Source organism: Azolla caroliniana, unplaced genomic scaffold (assembly GCF_043228905.1).
Source record: "Azolla caroliniana isolate FFs.n. ecotype wild unplaced genomic scaffold, voAzoCaro1.0.p SCAF_1, whole genome shotgun sequence".
Taxonomy (NCBI): Eukaryota; Viridiplantae; Streptophyta; class Polypodiopsida; order Salviniales; family Salviniaceae; genus Azolla; species Azolla caroliniana.
The window spans coordinates 5,265,725-5,285,737 of NW_028230436.1; the positions used below are offsets into that span (position 1 = coordinate 5,265,725).

General features: G+C 37.8%; 2 protein-coding genes across 2 annotated transcripts; both read right to left on the reverse strand.

The window, feature by feature from the left end:
• Positions 1 to 2,137: 2,137 nt before the first annotated feature.
• On the reverse strand, positions 2,138 to 5,696 carry LOC147868567 (uncharacterized). The gene is made up of 2 exons (XM_087320887.1): positions 4,906 to 5,696; positions 2,138 to 2,539 (listed from the first exon to the last, which is right to left on the reverse strand). Exons 1-2 carry the CDS (start codon positions 5,629 to 5,631, stop codon positions 2,471 to 2,473), a joined length of 795 nt encoding a protein of 264 aa, XP_087177013.1. The 5' UTR covers positions 5,632 to 5,696; the 3' UTR covers positions 2,138 to 2,470.
• Positions 5,697 to 7,534: 1,838 nt separating this feature from the next.
• On the reverse strand, positions 7,535 to 19,742 carry LOC147868568 (PHD finger family protein). Its single transcript, XM_087320898.1, has 19 exons — positions 19,251 to 19,742; positions 16,281 to 17,600; positions 13,523 to 13,608; positions 13,147 to 13,411; positions 12,980 to 13,023; positions 12,853 to 12,891; positions 12,445 to 12,771; positions 12,137 to 12,274; positions 12,004 to 12,059; positions 11,519 to 11,928; positions 10,893 to 11,434; positions 10,479 to 10,700; positions 9,973 to 10,026; positions 9,675 to 9,737; positions 9,445 to 9,588; positions 9,190 to 9,246; positions 9,015 to 9,074; positions 8,207 to 8,587; positions 7,535 to 8,114 (listed from the first exon to the last, which is right to left on the reverse strand). The coding sequence occupies exons 2-19, from the start codon at positions 17,407 to 17,409 to the stop codon at positions 7,962 to 7,964; spliced, it is 4,170 nt and encodes a 1,389-aa protein (XP_087177024.1). The 5' UTR covers positions 17,410 to 17,600; positions 19,251 to 19,742; the 3' UTR covers positions 7,535 to 7,961.
• Between the last annotated feature and the right edge of the window lie 271 nt (positions 19,743 to 20,013).

The window sequence follows — 20,013 nt, forward strand, 5'->3', positions numbered from 1 at the left end:
GTATTGCAAACGTTTTCATTAAATTTTTCTGAAGTATATAAAAATTGAAAGGCTCTTAACCTCTAAACCAAATGTGCAGTTTTCACTCGTTACTCCATGTTTTCCCATAGGATGAATTCCGTGTCAATTAACTAACCACTAGTAGAGACAAGTTATAACTATGGGATTCGAAGAGAAGTTCAGATATCTCACATTTTATGGGTGTGAATAAGTTAGGCTGGGGTGAATAATGTTGTAGTTACAAGTATTGAGTTAGTCAAATAGGTAGAATGAATGGAAAAAGCATCCCATTTAATGTTATATTGATCAATCATGCAAAAGAAAATGGAACTCCATGTACGATACAAATCCAGTAGGGATTTAAAAAATAGATTAATGTTCATAGATGGCTCAAAAATAGTCTAGAGTAAAATTGTCATTGGAAAACCTCTAATTTCAAGACTTGACAAGAAAATAGTTTAGGTACTTTTTATCCTTGCTTGGCACAAAGAAAAAAAGAAGAATCATTCCCAAAGTAAATAGCTGAGAGGTGACAGCAAACACTTCCACCTAAACTCTCAGAAGAGTATGTGTGATAAGAGTAAACACTTCCACTCAACACTTTCCATATATGTGATAGAGTATGAATATTGGCATGTCGCAGCATTACTTGGAATATGGAAACACTAACCATCTGATGCAAAGATTGATTGAAGCAAAATAGGAATCTTCTAGGACAACATAGTTTGGATTGTTGCTATACCAGGATTGTTGCTAACAATTCAACATCAATTACTTAATGACTTTCAATGCATTAAAGGCTAAATTCTTGGAATGTTTCCAAAGTGAAACCCATACATATGAATTGTTAGTTAAATTGTACAAAATTCCCAAGAAACAATCAAGATTAGTGATTTAGTTGCATTAGTTGAATCTATTTCTGGAAGGAGATAATTTGAATGTGAGTGGAGTACTACATCCATTATAAATGCCTTGGTGTGCTATCAATTTCTCCTTAGTGCCTTGGAGAGTGATCATTTGGATGACATGGTGAATGTGCCAATGTTTGACGTGCACAACAAATTTTTCCATCACCAACAGATGGTGTTTGATTATCTATGTATTAGATGAGCAATCATAACTATGGAAAGTCGTGGAGACAAAGTGATGAGTGATGGTAGCTGGCCAATGTAAATAATAGAAGAGTTCAGGCCGTGAAACAGTTAAAGGCTAAGGTTTGTAGGTGAATCCTCTCTCTTCTGTAGTTTCTTCTTCTCTATGCTCGTCCAGGGCAGGTGGAAGGTGTCCCAAACTAAAAAATAAAAGCAATGAACTAGTACCTCAATGAGTTAACCATATTGTGATATTGGTACTCATATTTAATAGCACAATATAGTTGCTTGAGATTGGCAATCAATAATAAAATGTGATCAAGGCATTTATTCCTGAAATGCATTCCATCAAAAGTGGTCCAGGCATTTACACCTTACTCTCATTTGATAAAAACAAGTTCATTCAGATTGAATGGATTATGTTGAATTCGTATGAAATTTGTATACCTCATATCAATTGTTGAGAGAAGTGACATAGTTTGTTGGATCTTAAAAATTCTCATGTGAATGGGTTTATTCTTTGGTGAAAATTAGTTAAACTTAAGGACCCATCACCATGGGTTTGCTACATCTAATGATTCTCCATATAAGATGGCAATACTTTCCTTTATATGGTGTTCTTGCTCATGGGCGCAACTTGAAAATAATAGAGGTTTTATAATTTGGTAGCCTGTGGGCTAAGAGGATCCCAAACTGCTCTGTGGGATGTCGAATTATTAACATTACCCGTAGCAGGTTACTGTTTGTGAACTTTCTGATATGTTTTAGGATTAAACGCGTACAAGTGTGACATACGTCCATTTAAAAATAAACTTGAGTGCTGGTGTTATGTTCATAGAACATCACATGCATAGATCTCATTTGTAATTATAAGGTCAAGCTTCCACACCGTGCTTTATAGTACAAAGAGCATTCCTTTCTCTCTGTCCAGTATCACAAGCATTGATACAGTTTATTGCATGCACATGTACATTCGGCATCTCTCTAAACAGCATAGTCATGGATGTGTGCAAAATTCAAATAAATTGATTAGGTGTGTTCATGTATAAGCAATCAAGGTCTTGTTTCTATTATTTAGTCTCTACATAAACAGGTTGAGGACAAGAGTGCAATACATTTTCCTTCTTTTAAAACAATGCAAGCCAGAAATTTATACCTTTTTTTACAAGTTTTTTCACCCTTTTGTCAAATATTTGGTGAATGAGTCCCCATTGGTACCAAAATTTTAAAATTTTTGACAAATTGGAGTTAATGAAGCAATCAAATTGCTGCAACTTCAGATAAGTAACTGTTTGTAGTGTCAATAACACTATGTTTCTGCTTTTTCTTTGCCATGACAATATTTTTTGTGCTTTGACTTCACAACACACATTTCTTCATTAACTGCAGTCTTGACTGCGTAATGCTTGGTTTTCTGGATCAACAACAATGTCACACGTCACCTTGCCCTACAAAACACAACTCTCTCTCTCACTCTCTCTCACCATTACACATATTCAATATCCGAGTACATTAGTAATAAAGCTAGTTATCTTTCTCTCTCCCTAGTGTCATGCAGTGGTAAAACATCTATGTTGTGGAATGTCATGGGTTTTGAGTCCTAACATCTACAGTGTCTTTGTTGCATAGAAAAAAACCTAATGAAATCCACACTTACCAATGACCTCTCCGATAAGACTCTGTCGTAACATTTTGTATCAAGGGTCATAAACATCATATAAAATTTTCCAGATGGAGAAGAGAGCGTGCCTTGTCCATAGAAGTGTGCAAAGGGCCAAAAAGTATTAGTCAGATAATGACCTCACCCCTGCCCAAGATACTCAAGGAACACACGCCAAGAGTACTTGAGGAAGTGCCCATCACTGAGCGCAAGTCTTTGTGACAGAGATTGGACCTAGTCAAAATGTATGAAGATGATTTCTTGATACTTGGGACTGCACGAGGCAGCATTCTAGCCATTCGGAGAGGCAATATTAACAGACATTGAATATTCTGAGAGGCAATATTAACAGGTTGATGATAATCTAGCTCTGTTAGGATGGACAATATTTCAGAGGACTAATTTAGAAAGTGCAACAAATTTGGATTAGGCCTGAGGATGTACATAAGATTGCACCTATTAACTTTTGATCCCTATAAATTTTGGCAATGCCTCCCGGACTTCTGCCACTTTCAATACGATTGTGGAGTTTTTCACCTGACAGGAACTTTGAGGGCCTATTTGTCAATGACAGTATAATGTGGAGAATGAATATAACCACAACGACCATTTGGCCAAGATTTTCAATTATCACCATAAAACGGATTACTTAATAACGCTAAAAAAAGTGAATTCTTGGAAGAGATACATTTCCCTGGCAAGATGACATTACATCAGCAATGTGAATGGCCAACGGTCGATGATCTTTCGACGAGAGAAGACAAGGCCAATATATCCAGGATCAGCATGGACGAATTAGCAGTGGGTTCTGATGAGTGTATCTAAAAGTAAAGCCGTGTCCTATCAAGTCACTTTAGGTTAGGCCCTACATAAATTCAGGTAAAGTTATAAAGGCATGGGCAAAGACATTTTTTGAGGAGGTGACACTTGGCAACATGAGCAAGGATCAATTTACTCAAACTAACCTCATTCGATGTAGAACTCGAAATTCAACTTTCGAGCTAATCCGGGGTCATTTTAGAGTGCATAACTTGCTCTCTTCTTTACTATCCAAGAGTACCTAGGTAGGTCTACGTACAAACTTTATTTGCAGAAATAGACTTAAACAGTTGCCTGTATTTTTAAGGTTAGGGCTCTATTTTACTATTCTTTTCTATTACCTACCAATAAAGAAAGACCAGAAGTGGATCCAGTGTTTGGGGCCAATAGATACCAACTTCCTTATTCGGGAGAAGTCCAGCTTCATATATGTGAAATTGATGCTTCATGAATCCAAGATCTTGAAGTGTTTCTTCAATTATATAAGATATCTCTAAGGTGAAATTTCAGAGCTAAATTAGCGGTTCAATGAATGGTTTAGTGCCCTCGCCATTGCCCAATCCTTCCTCAAAGCCAATGAGCTAAATGTGAATGTTTTAATTGGAACAATATGCATGTATGATTTCTTTCCATTACATCACTGATGGAATTTTACATACATACTAATAATGAAGGAACACATCTAAATGGATAAAAAGGTCTCAAATCTTGGGCATTCCAGCCCAATTTGCCTCTATATAGTTTCCAGAGCTCTTCTCACCTGGTTCATTAACAAGAACTATTAACTAACTTACATAATGAAACAATATGTATATATGATTTATTTCCATTATATCACAAAGGTGATTTTGCCTTATATGTGATTTCTAAATAAAGGAAGGGATATGTCTCAGGGGTTCCAAGCCTATTTGCCTCTATAGAATTTCTAGAGCTCTTCCATACTGGTTCACTACACCCACCACCAAAAAATAAGAATTGTGGAAACCATATGATGATGATGGCGATGATGAAGAAAAGGCTAAAAGTCTCATTTTTAATGTCCTCTCGATTTTCTCTACAGAACAAATACAGCATTATTTGATAGTTCATGAGGATTGAAGGACAGTTCATGGGGACTGCCACAATGGGAAGTATAGCAAACAAAAAGCTATGGCCCAACCCTTCCACTCTCATAATGAAGTTATAAAATAGATAACTTCCATTTGATTTCTTATCATTATGATTTTCTTTCCATTATTTGACCTTCAAAGAATTTATTTTTGTGTAAAACCTCCTACTAAAGAAGAAAAGAATTGGATAAAAACACATACAAAAATGTAAGGGATCTGTACCTACCTCAACAGGCAACTGGAACCAAATTACATCAATATATCCATCGAACACTGAAACAATTTGCAAAGGCACTAAACCTTTGGCAATATCGACAATCAATGCAGACACGTTATTCAGGATCTGATACCCATCTATTTCAAGACTCGCACTGACAGTTGATGTCTGAAAAGCTTCAATTAAACCGCCAGCAGACTCCTCTGGCTCATCAATCTCGTCTCCTTGGAAAAGAACACTTGTAACCACATTATCATACTCAAATGTGAAATAATTAGGATTTCGTGCTCGAAGGCTCAGATCTATGTCTAGGTCAATTGAGACTGAAGGTTCTTTATCAATTGAGAATTTGACTTTTTGAATGTCTATGTTAACGCGTAATGTTTCGATGGAGCGAGGCCAGATGAAGAACCCAATGATGCCTCCGAAAAGGATTAAGAACAAAAGGGAACACGCGAAGCTCCTGATACATGCTCTGCATCTCCATCTTCTTCGTATTCTCTCCGGAGAATACGAAAGGGAAGGAAATGGTGGTGGAGGAGGTCCAGAGGGTAAGAAAGCATATACTGGTTGTCCTTCAACTGTTTCACGGATCACAGGGTAGCCAATGATGAGAGGGCCTTCTTCATCTCCATCTCCATCTCCATCTCCATCTCTACCTTCGGCGAGCCGTCTTCTTCTTCCTTCTTCTTCATCGTCTAGTCCTTGTTGATGTATAGGGAGACGCGATGCCATGGATGTCAATCTTTCCTTTGTGCTCTCTCTTTCTCTCTCTCGGGTACTCTAAAGTTTACTAGAGAGCCATCCGGCAAATGCTCTGTTTCTGATGCTCTCTCTCTCTCTCTCTCTGTTCATGAGTTTTACACTTGAGGAGTCAGTCCTAAGGAAAGACCAACCTCTTATGGGCGAGAAGCCGCATTCGGGATTCCCCCGACAATGTCCCATTTTGTTCGCATTATGGCACAACCTCATTGGCCGTAACCATATGAAAAAAGAAGAACTTCGGGACCGCCCCCTCACTCTCTCTAGTCACCGATCAGAAATCCATCCCGATTTCGCACAAATATGTCTTTCTTCCATCACGAATAATTTTACTCCGTCTATTCTTTGCTCCTTTGGTTAACCGTACCCATCTTGTAAACACAACAAAACTCCAACCAAAGGCTACGTTCTGATGTGAGTACTCACGTAGGAAATCCATGTTTGGTGTGGGTCAAAGTAATTGGGGGTGGACCACTTCCACATTGATGTGGTCCTTGAGGTAAACAATCTACGGTCTTAACTAAATGAACATTCCACGATCTAACATAATGAACACTCCAAGCTTACACTAACTTGGAACCAATTTGTGTATCACAACTCATTGGGTCTAGGATGAATCTTGGAGCATAACTAGGTTGCTATTCATAAGCCATGCCCTAGCATGTGCTAGGGGTTATTCAAGGAGTTTCTCTCCCAAACCTAGGGTATCATGGTTGATCATTGGGCCATTTTCGAGAAAAACAAGAAGATTTTGAGGAACATTCCAACTAATTCAATGGAGGTTTAAATATTCTAGGAGATCATAATTACATCAATGGCCAAGGAGCCAATATATGCTCTTTGCAATCTAAATCATTTGGAGGAAGTTGAATTATCAAATAAATTAGGAAAATCAAATTGCATTAGAAGTTGTTATAGATGTTTTGCGTTCCTTTCCATGTTTTTAATGTTCACAAGACTATTGTACAACAAATTTGCAATACTACCATATAAATTGACAAAAAATGGAAGATAGTGATACTAGCATTAAAAATTATGCCATATTTTGCCAAATACTTGATATATTACTAGTCACATCACCAATTACCTTCAAAACAGGAGATGTTGAAGATGAACTATTGCCGCAAATAGATAGGATCCTAGAATAACAAAATCATGCTTCCTACTATACACAACTTCAACACTTAATGTAGCATCGACAATGAACTTATGTTTAGGTTCAACAAAACCTCAAGTGAGTCTCCTAAATAAACTTCAGGTAGACCCCCAAACACTCATTAGATATCACACTTGAGTTACAAATTATTTCAGTCTTTTCAGAGTTTAATAATTGGGGTTCACATTAAAACTCACTATCCAAGGCATGCAATAAACCAATGAACATTCAACCAATTAGTATTCCCTGTCCCCTGTACAATGGATTTCAAAGAAAGTTCTAATTCTAGTCAACTTCAAGTTGTTAAAAATGATGAAGCCAATTCCACAACATACAAAAGTTATCAAGACAAGTCCATTAAAATAAAGACACGTTCTGGACTCCCAAGTGTTACACAGTATCTCTCACTAAGGAGACGTAACCAAATGCATTTGCGCATATATTTTAATTTACTGGAAGACCAATGCGATGATCATGAGTACATGAGCATTCATTCCAAAGAACTTATATGCTAATAGCATTTTCTTCTGGAAATGATAATACACGAGCAGTAGTCAAAAGAAACTTGCAGAACAGTTGGATGATAGTGGTTAAATTCTCAAACACATTGGGAGAAAATTTCTCCATATCAATGAATCTTAACATTCACTTGATCCAAAACCTAGCAATCAGCTCAACTCACCCTCTGCTTATGAAGAAACCCCACGTCCACATGTACAATAAACAAAGCCAATCATTTTCTCGATATTTCAAGGCAATAATATGAGAAAAGAATCTACAACTTGCATGTTTCAACTCTGATGGGATTTACCCAAACGTGCCCTAATCATGCACAACACCAGAGCAATGCAGTATACTCTATAAATGGCAGGATATCATGGCATCTGCCGAGTACTAGCATTTTACAAAAATGGATTATAACAGTATAGATTTCACCTTTTCTGTACATCAGTAATAATGGTACAAATGCATTGGAGTAAACATCCGCAGCTATATTACTCTACTCTAGGGGGCACTATTAAGATGTTACGACTACAAGGTGGTGCCAGTGATAACTTCACTAAATCACTAAAAAGCACACCAAAATATGTAAGTTAAAAAAGTCAATGGGCATGGGATGACCTCCATTTCTTGCTTGCAGTGGATATCATTGATCCTTCGATGCCGATGCTTCTTGGGCACTCACCTTCCCCTTGGGAAGCACACCCACAGGGACATAAGCATACCCTTTGGGCAGCCTTTGATTCTGTACAGATGCCTCTGTGGGTGTCATGACCATTTCTGTGTGCAAAATTTCCGCCTGGTATGAGCAAATAAAACAGTTTAAGATGAACTGAAACTTCGGAAATGCATGTAATAGATCCAAATCACAAGAGCAAAACTCCATGTTACCTTTTGATTCTTCCATGGTCTTTTCTGTTCATTCGCTGATGTACTGATTCGTCCTTGTTCCTGGACAACTGCTGCATCAGATATTTGTGATCTGGCTGGTGTTTCTCTGGACAGTTCTGACATGCTTATAGGAGTCTGGTAAACTGAATCACCAGAAAGTGTATCAGGATGCCTGTTCCCATCACTAGCAATGCTATTCCAGCTGTATGATTCACTTTCTAGTCCATGTGGCTTTGCAATCAGTAGCATTGGTTCTCGGAAAGAAAATGGAGTATCTTGGGTGTTGGAAGCAGCAGAATAATCAGTTGACCCAATCACTGAGGACGACAATGAGCACAGTTGCGCTGTGTACCAGTCCATCATACAAAATAGTTTGTCACGCTGCAAAATGACACGATTATCAAATTTACCAGCGACTGATTATCTGTTCTAGTCAGCTGGCCAACAAACCAATCTCATAGAGCTGAATCAGCTTCAAAGGCTGAGATAACCGAACAAACATCTCCAGAAAACAAAGCTTGAGGTTACCCAGTATCATTACATATAAACATCATCTAACTTTACAGACTCAGACTCTACACCAAATACCACTACAATGTTCACTTTCTGAAACTCAATAAGCACATCTATGACATTAAATACCCACTAAGTTTTACATGCCTATATTTTTTAAGCACATGCAATACTGTGCTGCTCACTGTAAACACAAAACATGTGTGTACTACCTTTTCCTCACAAGGTTCCATATCCAGATAAATATACTTGCTAAACATTGAGATTTTGGCACCACTATTAGATAAATATTAACCTTTATCCGTTCTCGCTTGGAAACACGTTCACACAATATGCGCACTCTTTCCAGCTCAGCCTGTAAAAATAGAATGATTAAGCAACCTCAGCATAGTTGCATTGTGATATAGTAACAGAATGTTGGCTTCAAGACATAATCAAGCCAAACTACAGTTGATGGCATCATCTCATACCCTCATTTGCAAAAGCGCACTTAACTCCTCTGATGTTCCACTTCTTTTTGAATCAGCCTGCAGTGGCACACAACATAAACAACATTAGCTCAGATAGTATAGCATTAGGCATTCATACAAAGCCCCAGTTAGCTGTTCAACACCAGCTCTCTGAAAATATATAAATATAAATTTCAACGCATAAAATTTCCAAATTATCTTTCAAAAAAGTTTCAGCAATTAACCAGCAGAATTTAAAAATATGTGTGTGAATACCTTCTGCCTTTGTTGGGGACTATGTTTCTCACAATACGCTCGATACTGAAACCGATTGCCAGATGTACGCTTCACAATCATGTAAAATCCAGAATCTCTAGCACACAGAGGATGAAATGTGCGATGGCAATGTCCGAAACTGCACTGAAAAAGTCATAAAGAAATTTAAACGAAAATTAGTATCCTACTCAACACTAGTAGTGGAAAATACCATAGCAAAAGGCTGTTACCCTTAAATGAGCTCCCTGCTTTAAGTGGCAGATGCAGCAGTCCTGCAAATTTCTCTCAAGTTTCTGCAAAAAAGAGCTAACACATAAGTTTAAAATCCAAGAGTGTGGCATTTAATTTGCAGCTTCAACAAGACCATGATTGCAGTGCACGCAAGAACACGCTGCTTTAAGGTAAAAGCTTACAAAAACATGAGTGCATACAGACACACACATGCATCTTTTTCACTTTTATGTGAATAGCTAAAATCAATGTGATAATAACTTGCAACTTTTATTAGGTAAAATACAAAAGCTCTACCAATTCTAAACTGCCAGTTGCCTCATCTTTTTCAGCAGTCTTTTGTGACACCCACTGCAATACAATCAAAAACATTGGAAGTGAAAAAACAAGAAATGATGAATATATTCAAAAAGAGTACTCAGAAAGCAGAACGCATTAAAGCAAGGACAAGAAAGGAACATTTTAAGGTATCTTCTTTCTATATATTTATCAATTTAACATTGGAACTTATGGCTGTTTTTAGAATCCACTCAACAAAGCTTCCTTTCCAAGATCAATTTGTAAGAAACAACTTTATGAATTAATACATTACTTGAAGTTAACTGTGAAAACTGCAGAGAAATGGAGACATTTCCTGAATATTGAATGATGATATTTAATTTTTTTATTTTTATTTGTTTTAGTTTTATTTATTTATTTTACACAGTTCACATACCATTTATTTATATTGCTAAAACTTATCAAAGCTATGGGTATTGCACTTTCCCACAACAATGAACACTGGTTCATTTTTTTTAACCCACCTGAGCACAGAAGACGTGAACCCAGCTCCGACCATTGTCCATGAAGGCCCCTGACCGCTGAAGGCACTTAGAGCATACCACCTCGTGTCCAGGAGTAGCTCTATCAGTTACTTCAGGCACCTTGCTGCCTTGATATTGTTGTAAAATTTCGGAACAAGGTTGGCAGTGCCAATCACCAGAAGGTATACTATCAAAAGGATAGCACTGCTGGTGGACAGCGACCTGCATTAAATAGAAATCACATGTCAACCATTTAAGGGAGGCAAAACTTTGAAGCCAAATATAAAAGTTGTGAACTGACTGATGCTTATATTGAAGCAAATAACAAAAGCATAGTGCTTTATAATAATAATAATAATAATAAAGATGAGTATAGTCTCCTCCAAACCTTAAAATGAAGTAGATGCGCATTACCTTGCATCTCTGGCAAGTGATAATCGCATTCAATCGGGATGGATCTTTGCAGATGTCACATAAAACTGGTGTTTCTCTAGTTTCACAAGAACTTAGTTCACTCCCATAATTTTTAGAATCCAAAACCAATTTATCCTGTGTGAATGAACTTGCTAAGCCACAAGAAGAAGTTTGTGACGGACTTGATTGACCATTGCCCATTGATTTGAGTATGCCTGGTCTGGCTATGCTCCCAACTCCAGAAAAACGTGAAGTCGGTGGCATTGTAGGCGTGCAAAATGACTCTCTAACAAAGAATGATTTATCATCAGCCCCAAGGACATCTTTCCTCAAAGACCCTGACCTGGATGATGTTGACGCGACTGCAGATGCAGCTGCTAAAACTGCTTGAGCTTCTTTACTTCGCCTCTCCTTCCTACCCTGTTTTTTGGCTTCCATAACTAGGGCCATATATTGATTTACAACTGCAAGATCTTTGACTTTTTGTGAAGAGACCCATAAATCCATTGATAAGCGTGGAATAAGCTTCAAAATCAGTCCCTCTGTAATACAATATGAAGATAATTATAATTATACCAAATAAAAAGAAAAACCAAGACAGAATCCTTCCCAGATTTTTAACATACCACATTGATGACGGTTTTTCTCTGCACATGAAATTAAACTCATTTGCAGAGCCATAATTTCTTCTTCCAGTTCATCCTGTGGTGCCATATCCAGTATCCCTAATTTTTTTGCATGCTCTAACTGCTTTATTTGTGCCTCAAATGATTCGTCTCTTCTATTTTTTGTAGAACTTGAAATACAACGCGCCTTGTTATTTTTAGATTGATATCTTTTAGCACGAGGAATTTTAGCAGTTTCTTGTATCTCAATACAGGGAGATGCAGAAGCTAAGAACTTGCAATAAGGGGGAGAAGCTTCAAGAACTGTTCTAGATCCAGGTTCAGAGTTCCTCTCAGCTATGTTACATACATCGTCCATTAGCCTCTTCAGTACAAATGGATGTATATAGGAACCAGTTCCACTGTTAGGCCTGTGTGTAAAATTTGAAAATCTGAATTTGGGGTAGATAGAGAGACAAATTCCACAATTAGACAACATCTGTTACCTGAGAGGTGAGTTCCCATGAACATTAAATGGTAATTCCTCTTCAACTTCAAGATCCTACACAATTCACAATTTAGAAATTGACGGTTCATAAATAATAACAAGAAGAATATTCCTACATTCAATTTGTGCACCTTCTTCAGAATCTCCAAGCTGCTGATTTGCTCCTCATTATGAATCGAGAAAGCTATATCTTGACTAGTGCATACCTCACTTGTTTGTTCACTATCCATCATACTCGTTTCAACACCAGCATGTACAGCCTCTGAATCCTGGAAATTAAGTGCTACTTATTGAGAAGCAAAAACTTCTAATCAAATTTTGACTACTAATATACTGCATTTCCCATGTGCCATGACAAAGTATTGAATCTTCCAATGAATAAGAAGAGTTGCATACTCAAGTCTATAATCTCACTGTTGATTTGTATCTTCCAACTTACCACATGATTCTTAGCAGATAAAAGGTCCTGATTTTCTATCTCCTGCAAGTCAGTGTCTTTACGCGGGAAAATGGCTCCAGATGTAAGGTCTTCTTTCAGCTTCCTCCGAGATAGAACTTTTCCATTCTGCTGTACTTTGTGCCTCTTGTTATGGTACGTCCTAAATGAACCATCCGAGTCATTGCAATTCATTGACTCCTCTTCATTTGCTGAATCTGCTCGTTCAATATTTAGCAGTTGCCCATTGAGGGGTAAAGAATTACAGCTAGAATCCATATTCCTTGCATTCACAGTACCCTTTTCTTTTTTCTCAGGAATATCGTCATCCTTCACAAGCATAGAGGAAAATTAGAGCTACTAACTAAACATTTGGAATATTTTCCCAGTTCTAAAGAATGTGGACCAAACCTCATGGCTTGAAGAGAGTGTTGCATAAATAACTCCGATCTGCAGACCAAAAACATTCATGCTGCTTAGAACTCATTTCCTAAATTAAATCCAAGGTAAAGGACTTTCCACTATAATATGAACATACATTTTTCTGACATTTAGTGCCAGCCTCTACAGACTTGCATAAACCTGGAAACAAAGCAAGCAATTATACCACAAGGCTTCCATGAATCAAAAACCTAATGCCAAAAGCAGTAACTTCCATTTTCATGTTTATAACATTAGACTTTTCATCTCGTCCAGCACTGGTACCTGAACCCTGATTCATAGAAGTGTGACCATTATTTTCTGCCTGTAAATCATCATCGACTAGATCTCCATCGTGACCTGCCAAGGTTGATATGCTTGACTGCATGCTAGCAACCTGCTCACCTTTGTTTGAAGGATTTTTGATCATTTTATGCCACAAGTCATTTGTACTTATTGTCTGATTCTCAACTTCAGTCAACGAATGTCTGCCAATTGAAGGTTTGGAAGTCTGCATTGAGTGCTTTGCGCAGAATGCACGAAATTCAAGCTGTATATAAACATATATCACATGGTTCAATCAAGAAATCTTGAAGAAATAGAAATAGAATTGATAACGAAAATGATTCACCAATCTACTTCAGAAATAGCCAAAACACACCTCATCACCACCTCTCTTGCTGGAAACTTCCATTCGTAGTTTTTCTTGCCTTGCACAAAGAGGATGGAACGCAGTCGCACATGTACCTAAATTTCCACAAAATACACAGAATAAATGAGATTTCAATGCTGTGGAGTGGCATTTAAAATTGAACAGACAGTGTTCATAGATATCAACTGCAGAGAAATCAACCAGAACAAGCAATTACATAATCTGGTTGATAGTCCGCACGCCATAATATATGATATCTAATCTATATTTAATACCTTCAACCATGGTGCATTCAAGTTATTAGTTTGGTTGCATCAGAAAAGATACTTACAATGACTCCATGATATATGAATTATTGATTAATAAGGATAGTTCACGCGGAGTATTTGTTTTTTCACGTTCAATGAAGATTACTAATTTATAGAGGCATGTCAAGAATGTCTTGGCCTTGATAGTGTCATTCAACAGAAATGGCTGAAGTCTTAAACTTACAAGGACTTCAGATACATATTTTGATGTATATATCTTTCATATAAAGGCATCCATAATCTGAGCTCCTTCATAATCAAACGTTTTCATTCTCCATGTCACGCAATACTGCATAAGGTAACAAACTGATGTATCAGTGCGACCCCTGCAACAGGTCTTACCTTGAATTGCAATTGGAGCAATTGTGTGCCACCACAAACAATAGGATTATACTTGTGGGGTTCTTTAAACTTCCAATCATCAGCATGAAACTATATGCCACAGTCCAGTTTTTCATAGGTTATGGCCCATGAGAAAGCCACAGTAAATTATTTCAGATATATGGTCATCCTGTTCTTCCACTTAAGAAAGCAATCAATGGCATAATTCAAACTGAATTAGAGGGTTTCAAGCACAAAATCACTCCACCAACTAAGAACGGACATGCACCACCACCCATAGAATCAAGAAAGAGCTCTCAATCTGTCAATCCTTACTATGTCTGGACCTGATAAGTTCCCCGTGTTGAGTCAAATTATGCTGCAGGCTCCACTCCTGGTGGTGCCCTTCCGTCAATTCCTTTAAGTTTCAGCCTTGCGACCATACTCCCCCCAGAACCCAAAAACTTTGATTTCTCATAAGGTGTTGGCGGAGTCATCAATATAACATCCGCCAATCCCTAGTTGGCATCATTTATGGTTGAGACTAGGACGGTATCTGATCGTCTTTGAGCCCCCAACTTTCGTTCTTGATTAATGAAAACATCCTTGGCAAATGCTTTCGCAGTAGTTCGTCTTTCATAAATCCAATAGCATAAGAGTAATGCCTAAAGATAAATGTGGACACATGACCCTCTATCCCTCCTAATGTGAAGGCCATTGACAAAAATCTTATTCAAGTTAGAGGATGCAATAATCCAATATTCATTTCTCTAATCGGAGTAATTCAACGGTCAATTTATTTTGATACAATAAACAGATGTTCCCTTTAAATTGGCTTAATGATAAAAGTAAATATTTTCAAGGAAGAATAAAATAGCTTTAATGAAATAAATGTGTTTCTTTCAAAAGGAGAGACCCATCTAACAATATATGCCACATCTTTTTTGAGATAGTTAATGCTATTAGAAAATACCCTTTCCATAAGTGCACTACATAAGCCTCAAGAAGATCATTGCACTTCTACAGTTTACTATCTTTACTTTCAAAGGATTACATGATCTGCCAGTGAAAATTCAAACATATCTAAATATGTGTCTCCAGATTCTCCCAAAGAAAGACAATCTCCATATGTATCTTTCCAGCACATAGATTAGTCGGTTAAAAAATGTTGAAGACGCAGGACTGCATTCCTAATCAAATGCTTGACTTGTACATTACAGATGATGGGACCACATTAATCCTTCGGACATACATTTGGTCTTAAATGACATTTTCTTGTGCACCACTGTATTTAGAATCAAAATTATGCAAGGTCAACATAAATCATAATATAGATGAAGAGGAGCTAGCAAGGTTAACCTTCAAATTTTAGTTGTCTGCTCAAGCAAATTAGAGCCGTGTGTCAAAATCTCTAAGGCTATCAATTTCTACGCATCACACAGCAGCTATAACTCTCCAGATAACATTCTGGCTCTCATTGGGGAACGTGTAACTTAAAAATCTGTAATCAAACTCATAATGTCCCTTGGGGAGCATGTAATTTAAAAACCTGTCCAACGAAGGTTATAACTGGTGTCAATGTCTTCCAAATCCATAACCCGTGACAAATGACATGGCACAATATGTTTACAAAAAGATACTGAGACACAAGAATATGAATGGAGACGATACCATAACCCCAAAGTACAAGCTTATATTTATCTCTTATCATTTGCATTGGAGACAACTGCAAACAGTTAACATGTTCTGAATAAGAATAAATGGTTTGGCGAAGTTCTTTCCTTATGCAGATTGTATCTTTGTAAACATCTACTAATAACTGAAGTTGTTCTTTTTTATTACTTACAATGTTAGTCGGGGGTTAGAAAAAAGTGAAACAGGGTAAACACAAATTTTCTTGTGTAGTTTAGAAGCTCTAATATATTCTGAATACATAGAGTGTTATTACAGCAGGATAAAGAGAGCTGAACCAACGCAGATAAAACATTTCATGCTTTGTTTAGATGTCCTCAAATATTCTTAATGCATCAAAATTTGATTAGGCAATCTGAAAATCATTTTAAACAACAAAATGCAAAAATCATTAGCATTTTACGACAGAAGCAGAAACATACATTAGTATCATCAGAGAAACTTACCATGGCTACACTGTATACATGCACCATGCTTCTCCTTGCATATAGTGCAAAAAAGCTTCCATCTCTCCTCTCTCACTCCTTCAACATTCATAATGGGCTCCATCTTCTCCATGTCACCAATAAATGTTTCTGGAATCCATTGAGAGCAGAACAAATGGCCAAAAACGGCTCCTGACAAATTGGCATTCGAGAGCTCTTTTGCAGCAGCAACTAGTTTCAAGGCTCCACCTTTCACAGGGCACAGTGCACAATCTGGTGAAACATTAGAGAGGGCTCCCTTGCTTATTTTCCTTCTATGCTCACAGAGAGCACACAGCCACTGGTCATCGGGAACCACTTCAACACCATAGCATTGCTGATGAACTGCAACGTTGCAAGAATCACAAAATAAAATCTGATTTTGGTCATCACTGTCACCTCCATAACAAACATGACAAAGCTCTTCATCTCCGTTCTCGGGAGGCGATATCACTGCTGTAATCACTTCATATGAGGAAGCTGCCAATTTTCTTCTCTTGGAGGCAGAACTTGCTGTCACCAATTTCCTTTTATTTTTTATCAATGATTCACGAACCTTTAGAATCTTTGTAGATTGTTTGCTATCCTTCGCTAATATATCTGGATCAGCAACAGATAGATATTTGGGATTGTGTCCAGAAGAATCTTGCCTGTTTTCAGTAACAGGCATCTGAAGCAATGGATCTAACGAGCTAGGACAACCCAATAAATCCAGTTTAGTTCTTGGAAGAAGAAGTTGCAAATCTTCAAGTGTTGGAGCTCGAAAATATTCTTCCATCTGCATCCAAAAAGGACTCCCACAAGAATCCTTGCTCCTGCTAGTTTCTATACTACCCGGAACATCACTCTTCTTGACCTTTTGCTTCCGCTTATTCTCATTTGCATTTATTGCACTTATTGCACCACTGGAAACTGCACCCTTCACCTCCCCATTTGTAGGTTTTAAAGCAAGGGCTTTAAATACCTGTGAAAATACATCCAAACCTCGTCCTTTTTCCTTTCTTCTCATTTTGTTAATGCTAGCCTCGCCAAAACCCTTGGAAAAGGGAGTAAATCCAAGGTTTGAGTTCGTGTCACAACTGTTGACCCCTTCTGCACCCTTCCCCATCATCTCTGGCTGTATGAATGTACTCAACTAGCCTGATTGCTGTCAACTTGCCTGGGTAAAGGATCTGCAAGTGCCAGCTAATTGATAAGATCTCAACCAAACTCAAAAGCACTTGAGCCGATTGTAACTGATACGTTACAAAGCACCCTAACATAAGTAGCATGCCCTTGTTGCAACATCAAAATCATCAAGGCCTGCACACAAAGACGATATAAAAATATGGAGAATAGAAATTGCAAAATATACTCCAGAGTGAAAATCAATTTCGAGTACAAGAGGGAGTTGTTACATGTCAATTTCTGGTAAAGGAAAGACAAGAAAATATACAGTCTTCTAGTATTGACAAGCTCTCTCCAGCCATGTTTATTAGGTATATATGCCACGTGAATGAGTTTGAAAGTATAAATATGTCTATAAACATAAAGACTGGGTATCCCAGCACCGTGGTTATCTCCTTTTACCTTAAAATATGAATATGTCCAGAAAATCTGGGTACAGGAACGGATATATCCTAACTTCATAACAGGTTTTAAAACCTGGTACAAAAGGTTTCCATATGTAAGGGAACTAAGGTAGATGAGTATCCTGTACATTTCAGTCCCAGAGTAACGAATCTAGCCATCAGCTTGTGTTCAAATAAATTTATGTTAGCAATTATCAAACAATAGACTCTGTAAGGCTATTCCAATCTCTAGGTACATGATAATACTCGAATAAGCATGTCTGTGGACTTTCAAAGGGATAAAAAATACAAAGAATGAAAATTCAAAGAATACAATCCTTGTGTGTCACATCTATGCATATGTTGCATTCGCAGATCCCATGAAATACAAATTAAATCAGCTTGATTTGTGTGATGTATTTAGTCAAGCCCAAAGGAAATCATATAATGTATGGTAGCCCTAAAGGCTTATACCAATCATCAACTACTTCTAACCTGAAGTCAGATATCAAGAAACAATAGCATCTTGTTCTGTTTTCGCAGCAGTATATCATACAAAAAGATGGGAACCAGCCAGCAGTTCCATAAATCAATACCATGGATTTTATACACAGCCCCAACAGTGTGTAGAAACCCTCAAGACCTATAGTAATCTATGGAAAGCTTTATGTGCCAGAAATTATGAAGACAGATGTGTTAAGAGAACCTGGTACATTATACTGTAGTCATGCCTTACATGTCTCTTCTGTCATCTGGACATTCTATGTTACTTAGATCATAGATATTTCTGCCCCAATCTATTCATAGAGTATGATATGAAAAACTCTAGAAAACAGATTCTATAAACAAAGATCAGTGCTATGGAAACCTTGTGTAACCCTTGATAACCTTTTTTTATTCAATTTGCTTGTGCTGAGTTGCCATAGAGCACAACATAGCTTGCATACACAAGGATCAGTAACCGTATAAAATCCCAGATATCGGTGTCTGGAACAACTCTGGAAAGCAGCGTGCACCCTCAAATACAATTTCCATGGAAACCGTATATAATCCTATAAATGTATATTTCTGCTAAAATCAATGTGTTTGTGTTTAAGAAACTTATCAAGTGAGAAAACAATAATAAAAACCAGCTAGTAGTTGCAAAGTTCATTAGCATGGTGCCCATTCTAACACTATAACTTCTCTGTAACCCTAAAAAATGACAGTAAACCTTAAAAGAAAATATTAGAGAAGGCTGAATACTAAACTAGCACAATAAAATCAAAAATAATAAAGTATACAATTCTAAATATCTGCAGTAATCCCTACCCTACGACGTCCGAGCAATTTAAACCGTAGAAAAACCATGATTTCAACCGATCTGAGGATAAAAATCAAAAGAACGACCAAGGGAACATACCTGAAACGAGATAGGGTCGAAGAAAGACGAAAAGTGTCCAAGAAACGTCCGACAGGCGCCGCAGAAGGCGAAGTAACGGAAGGAAGGAATCCTGACACGAAACACTCCGATTATGCGTACAAAACGACCGTTTCTGAGAAGTGAAGCGTACGGAAGGCCGGCGATGGCGTTGAAAAGGCCGAAATTTTAGGGTATAGAAAGAAAGAAAGAGAGAAAGAGAAAGTTGCAGAAGAAGAAAAAAATATACAGAGGGAATTGCAGAAGAACAAATTGCCAACAGATAGAAACTGTACGGAATCTAGGGTTTGCAGAGAGAGAAGACAGGCGATGGCGAGGATAGGAAACTAGGTTCAGCAGGGGGAGGGAAAGGAGGAGGACGAAGACGACAGCATCGTTACACGGGGAAAAACTGCGTGGAAAAAATTAGGGTTTGCAGAGAGGCGAGAGAGCGAGAGAGGGGGATGTGTCAGATGGAGAGTGTTTGCCGCCATAGCCCCGACGGGCCTGCAAAACAACGCAGACAGGGAAGTGTGTATACGTGTCAAGCCACGTCAGCCCCAAAACGCCACGTTGTCACCGTCGTGGCCCGCGTGGCTGGCTAACCGCAGGCATGCAAATGCCACGCAGGATCACAGCCCTGTACAATCCTCGACGAACCCCACAGGTGTAATATACATATATATGTATTGTTAGCCTTATCATTAAAATAATACATTGTGTGTGCGTGTGAGAGTCTTCTCTCTCGCATAAAAAGCCCTATGTT

What these genes read in the sequence shown, in the direction of transcription:
- LOC147868567 (XM_087320887.1), bottom strand. Translation starts at nt 5,631, where the DNA reads ATGGCATCGCGTCTCCCTATACATCAACAAGGACTAGACGATGAAGAA. An exon ending in GGTTCCAGTTGCCTGTTGAG is followed by an intron (nt 2,540 to 4,905) that starts GTAGGTACAGAT and finishes TGTGTTTTGTAG; the next exon opens with GGCAAGGTGACGTGTGACAT.
- LOC147868568 (XM_087320898.1), bottom strand. Translation starts at nt 17,409, where the DNA reads ATGATGGGGAAGGGTGCAGAAGGGGTCAACAGTTGTGACACGAACTCA. An exon ending in CATGGGAACTCACCTCTCAG is followed by an intron (nt 11,929 to 12,003) that starts GTAACAGATGTT and finishes TTTTACACACAG; the next exon opens with GCCTAACAGTGGAACTGGTT. An exon ending in GTGCGCTTTTGCAAATGAGG is followed by an intron (nt 9,075 to 9,189) that starts GTATGAGATGAT and finishes CTATTTTTACAG; the next exon opens with GCTGAGCTGGAAAGAGTGCG.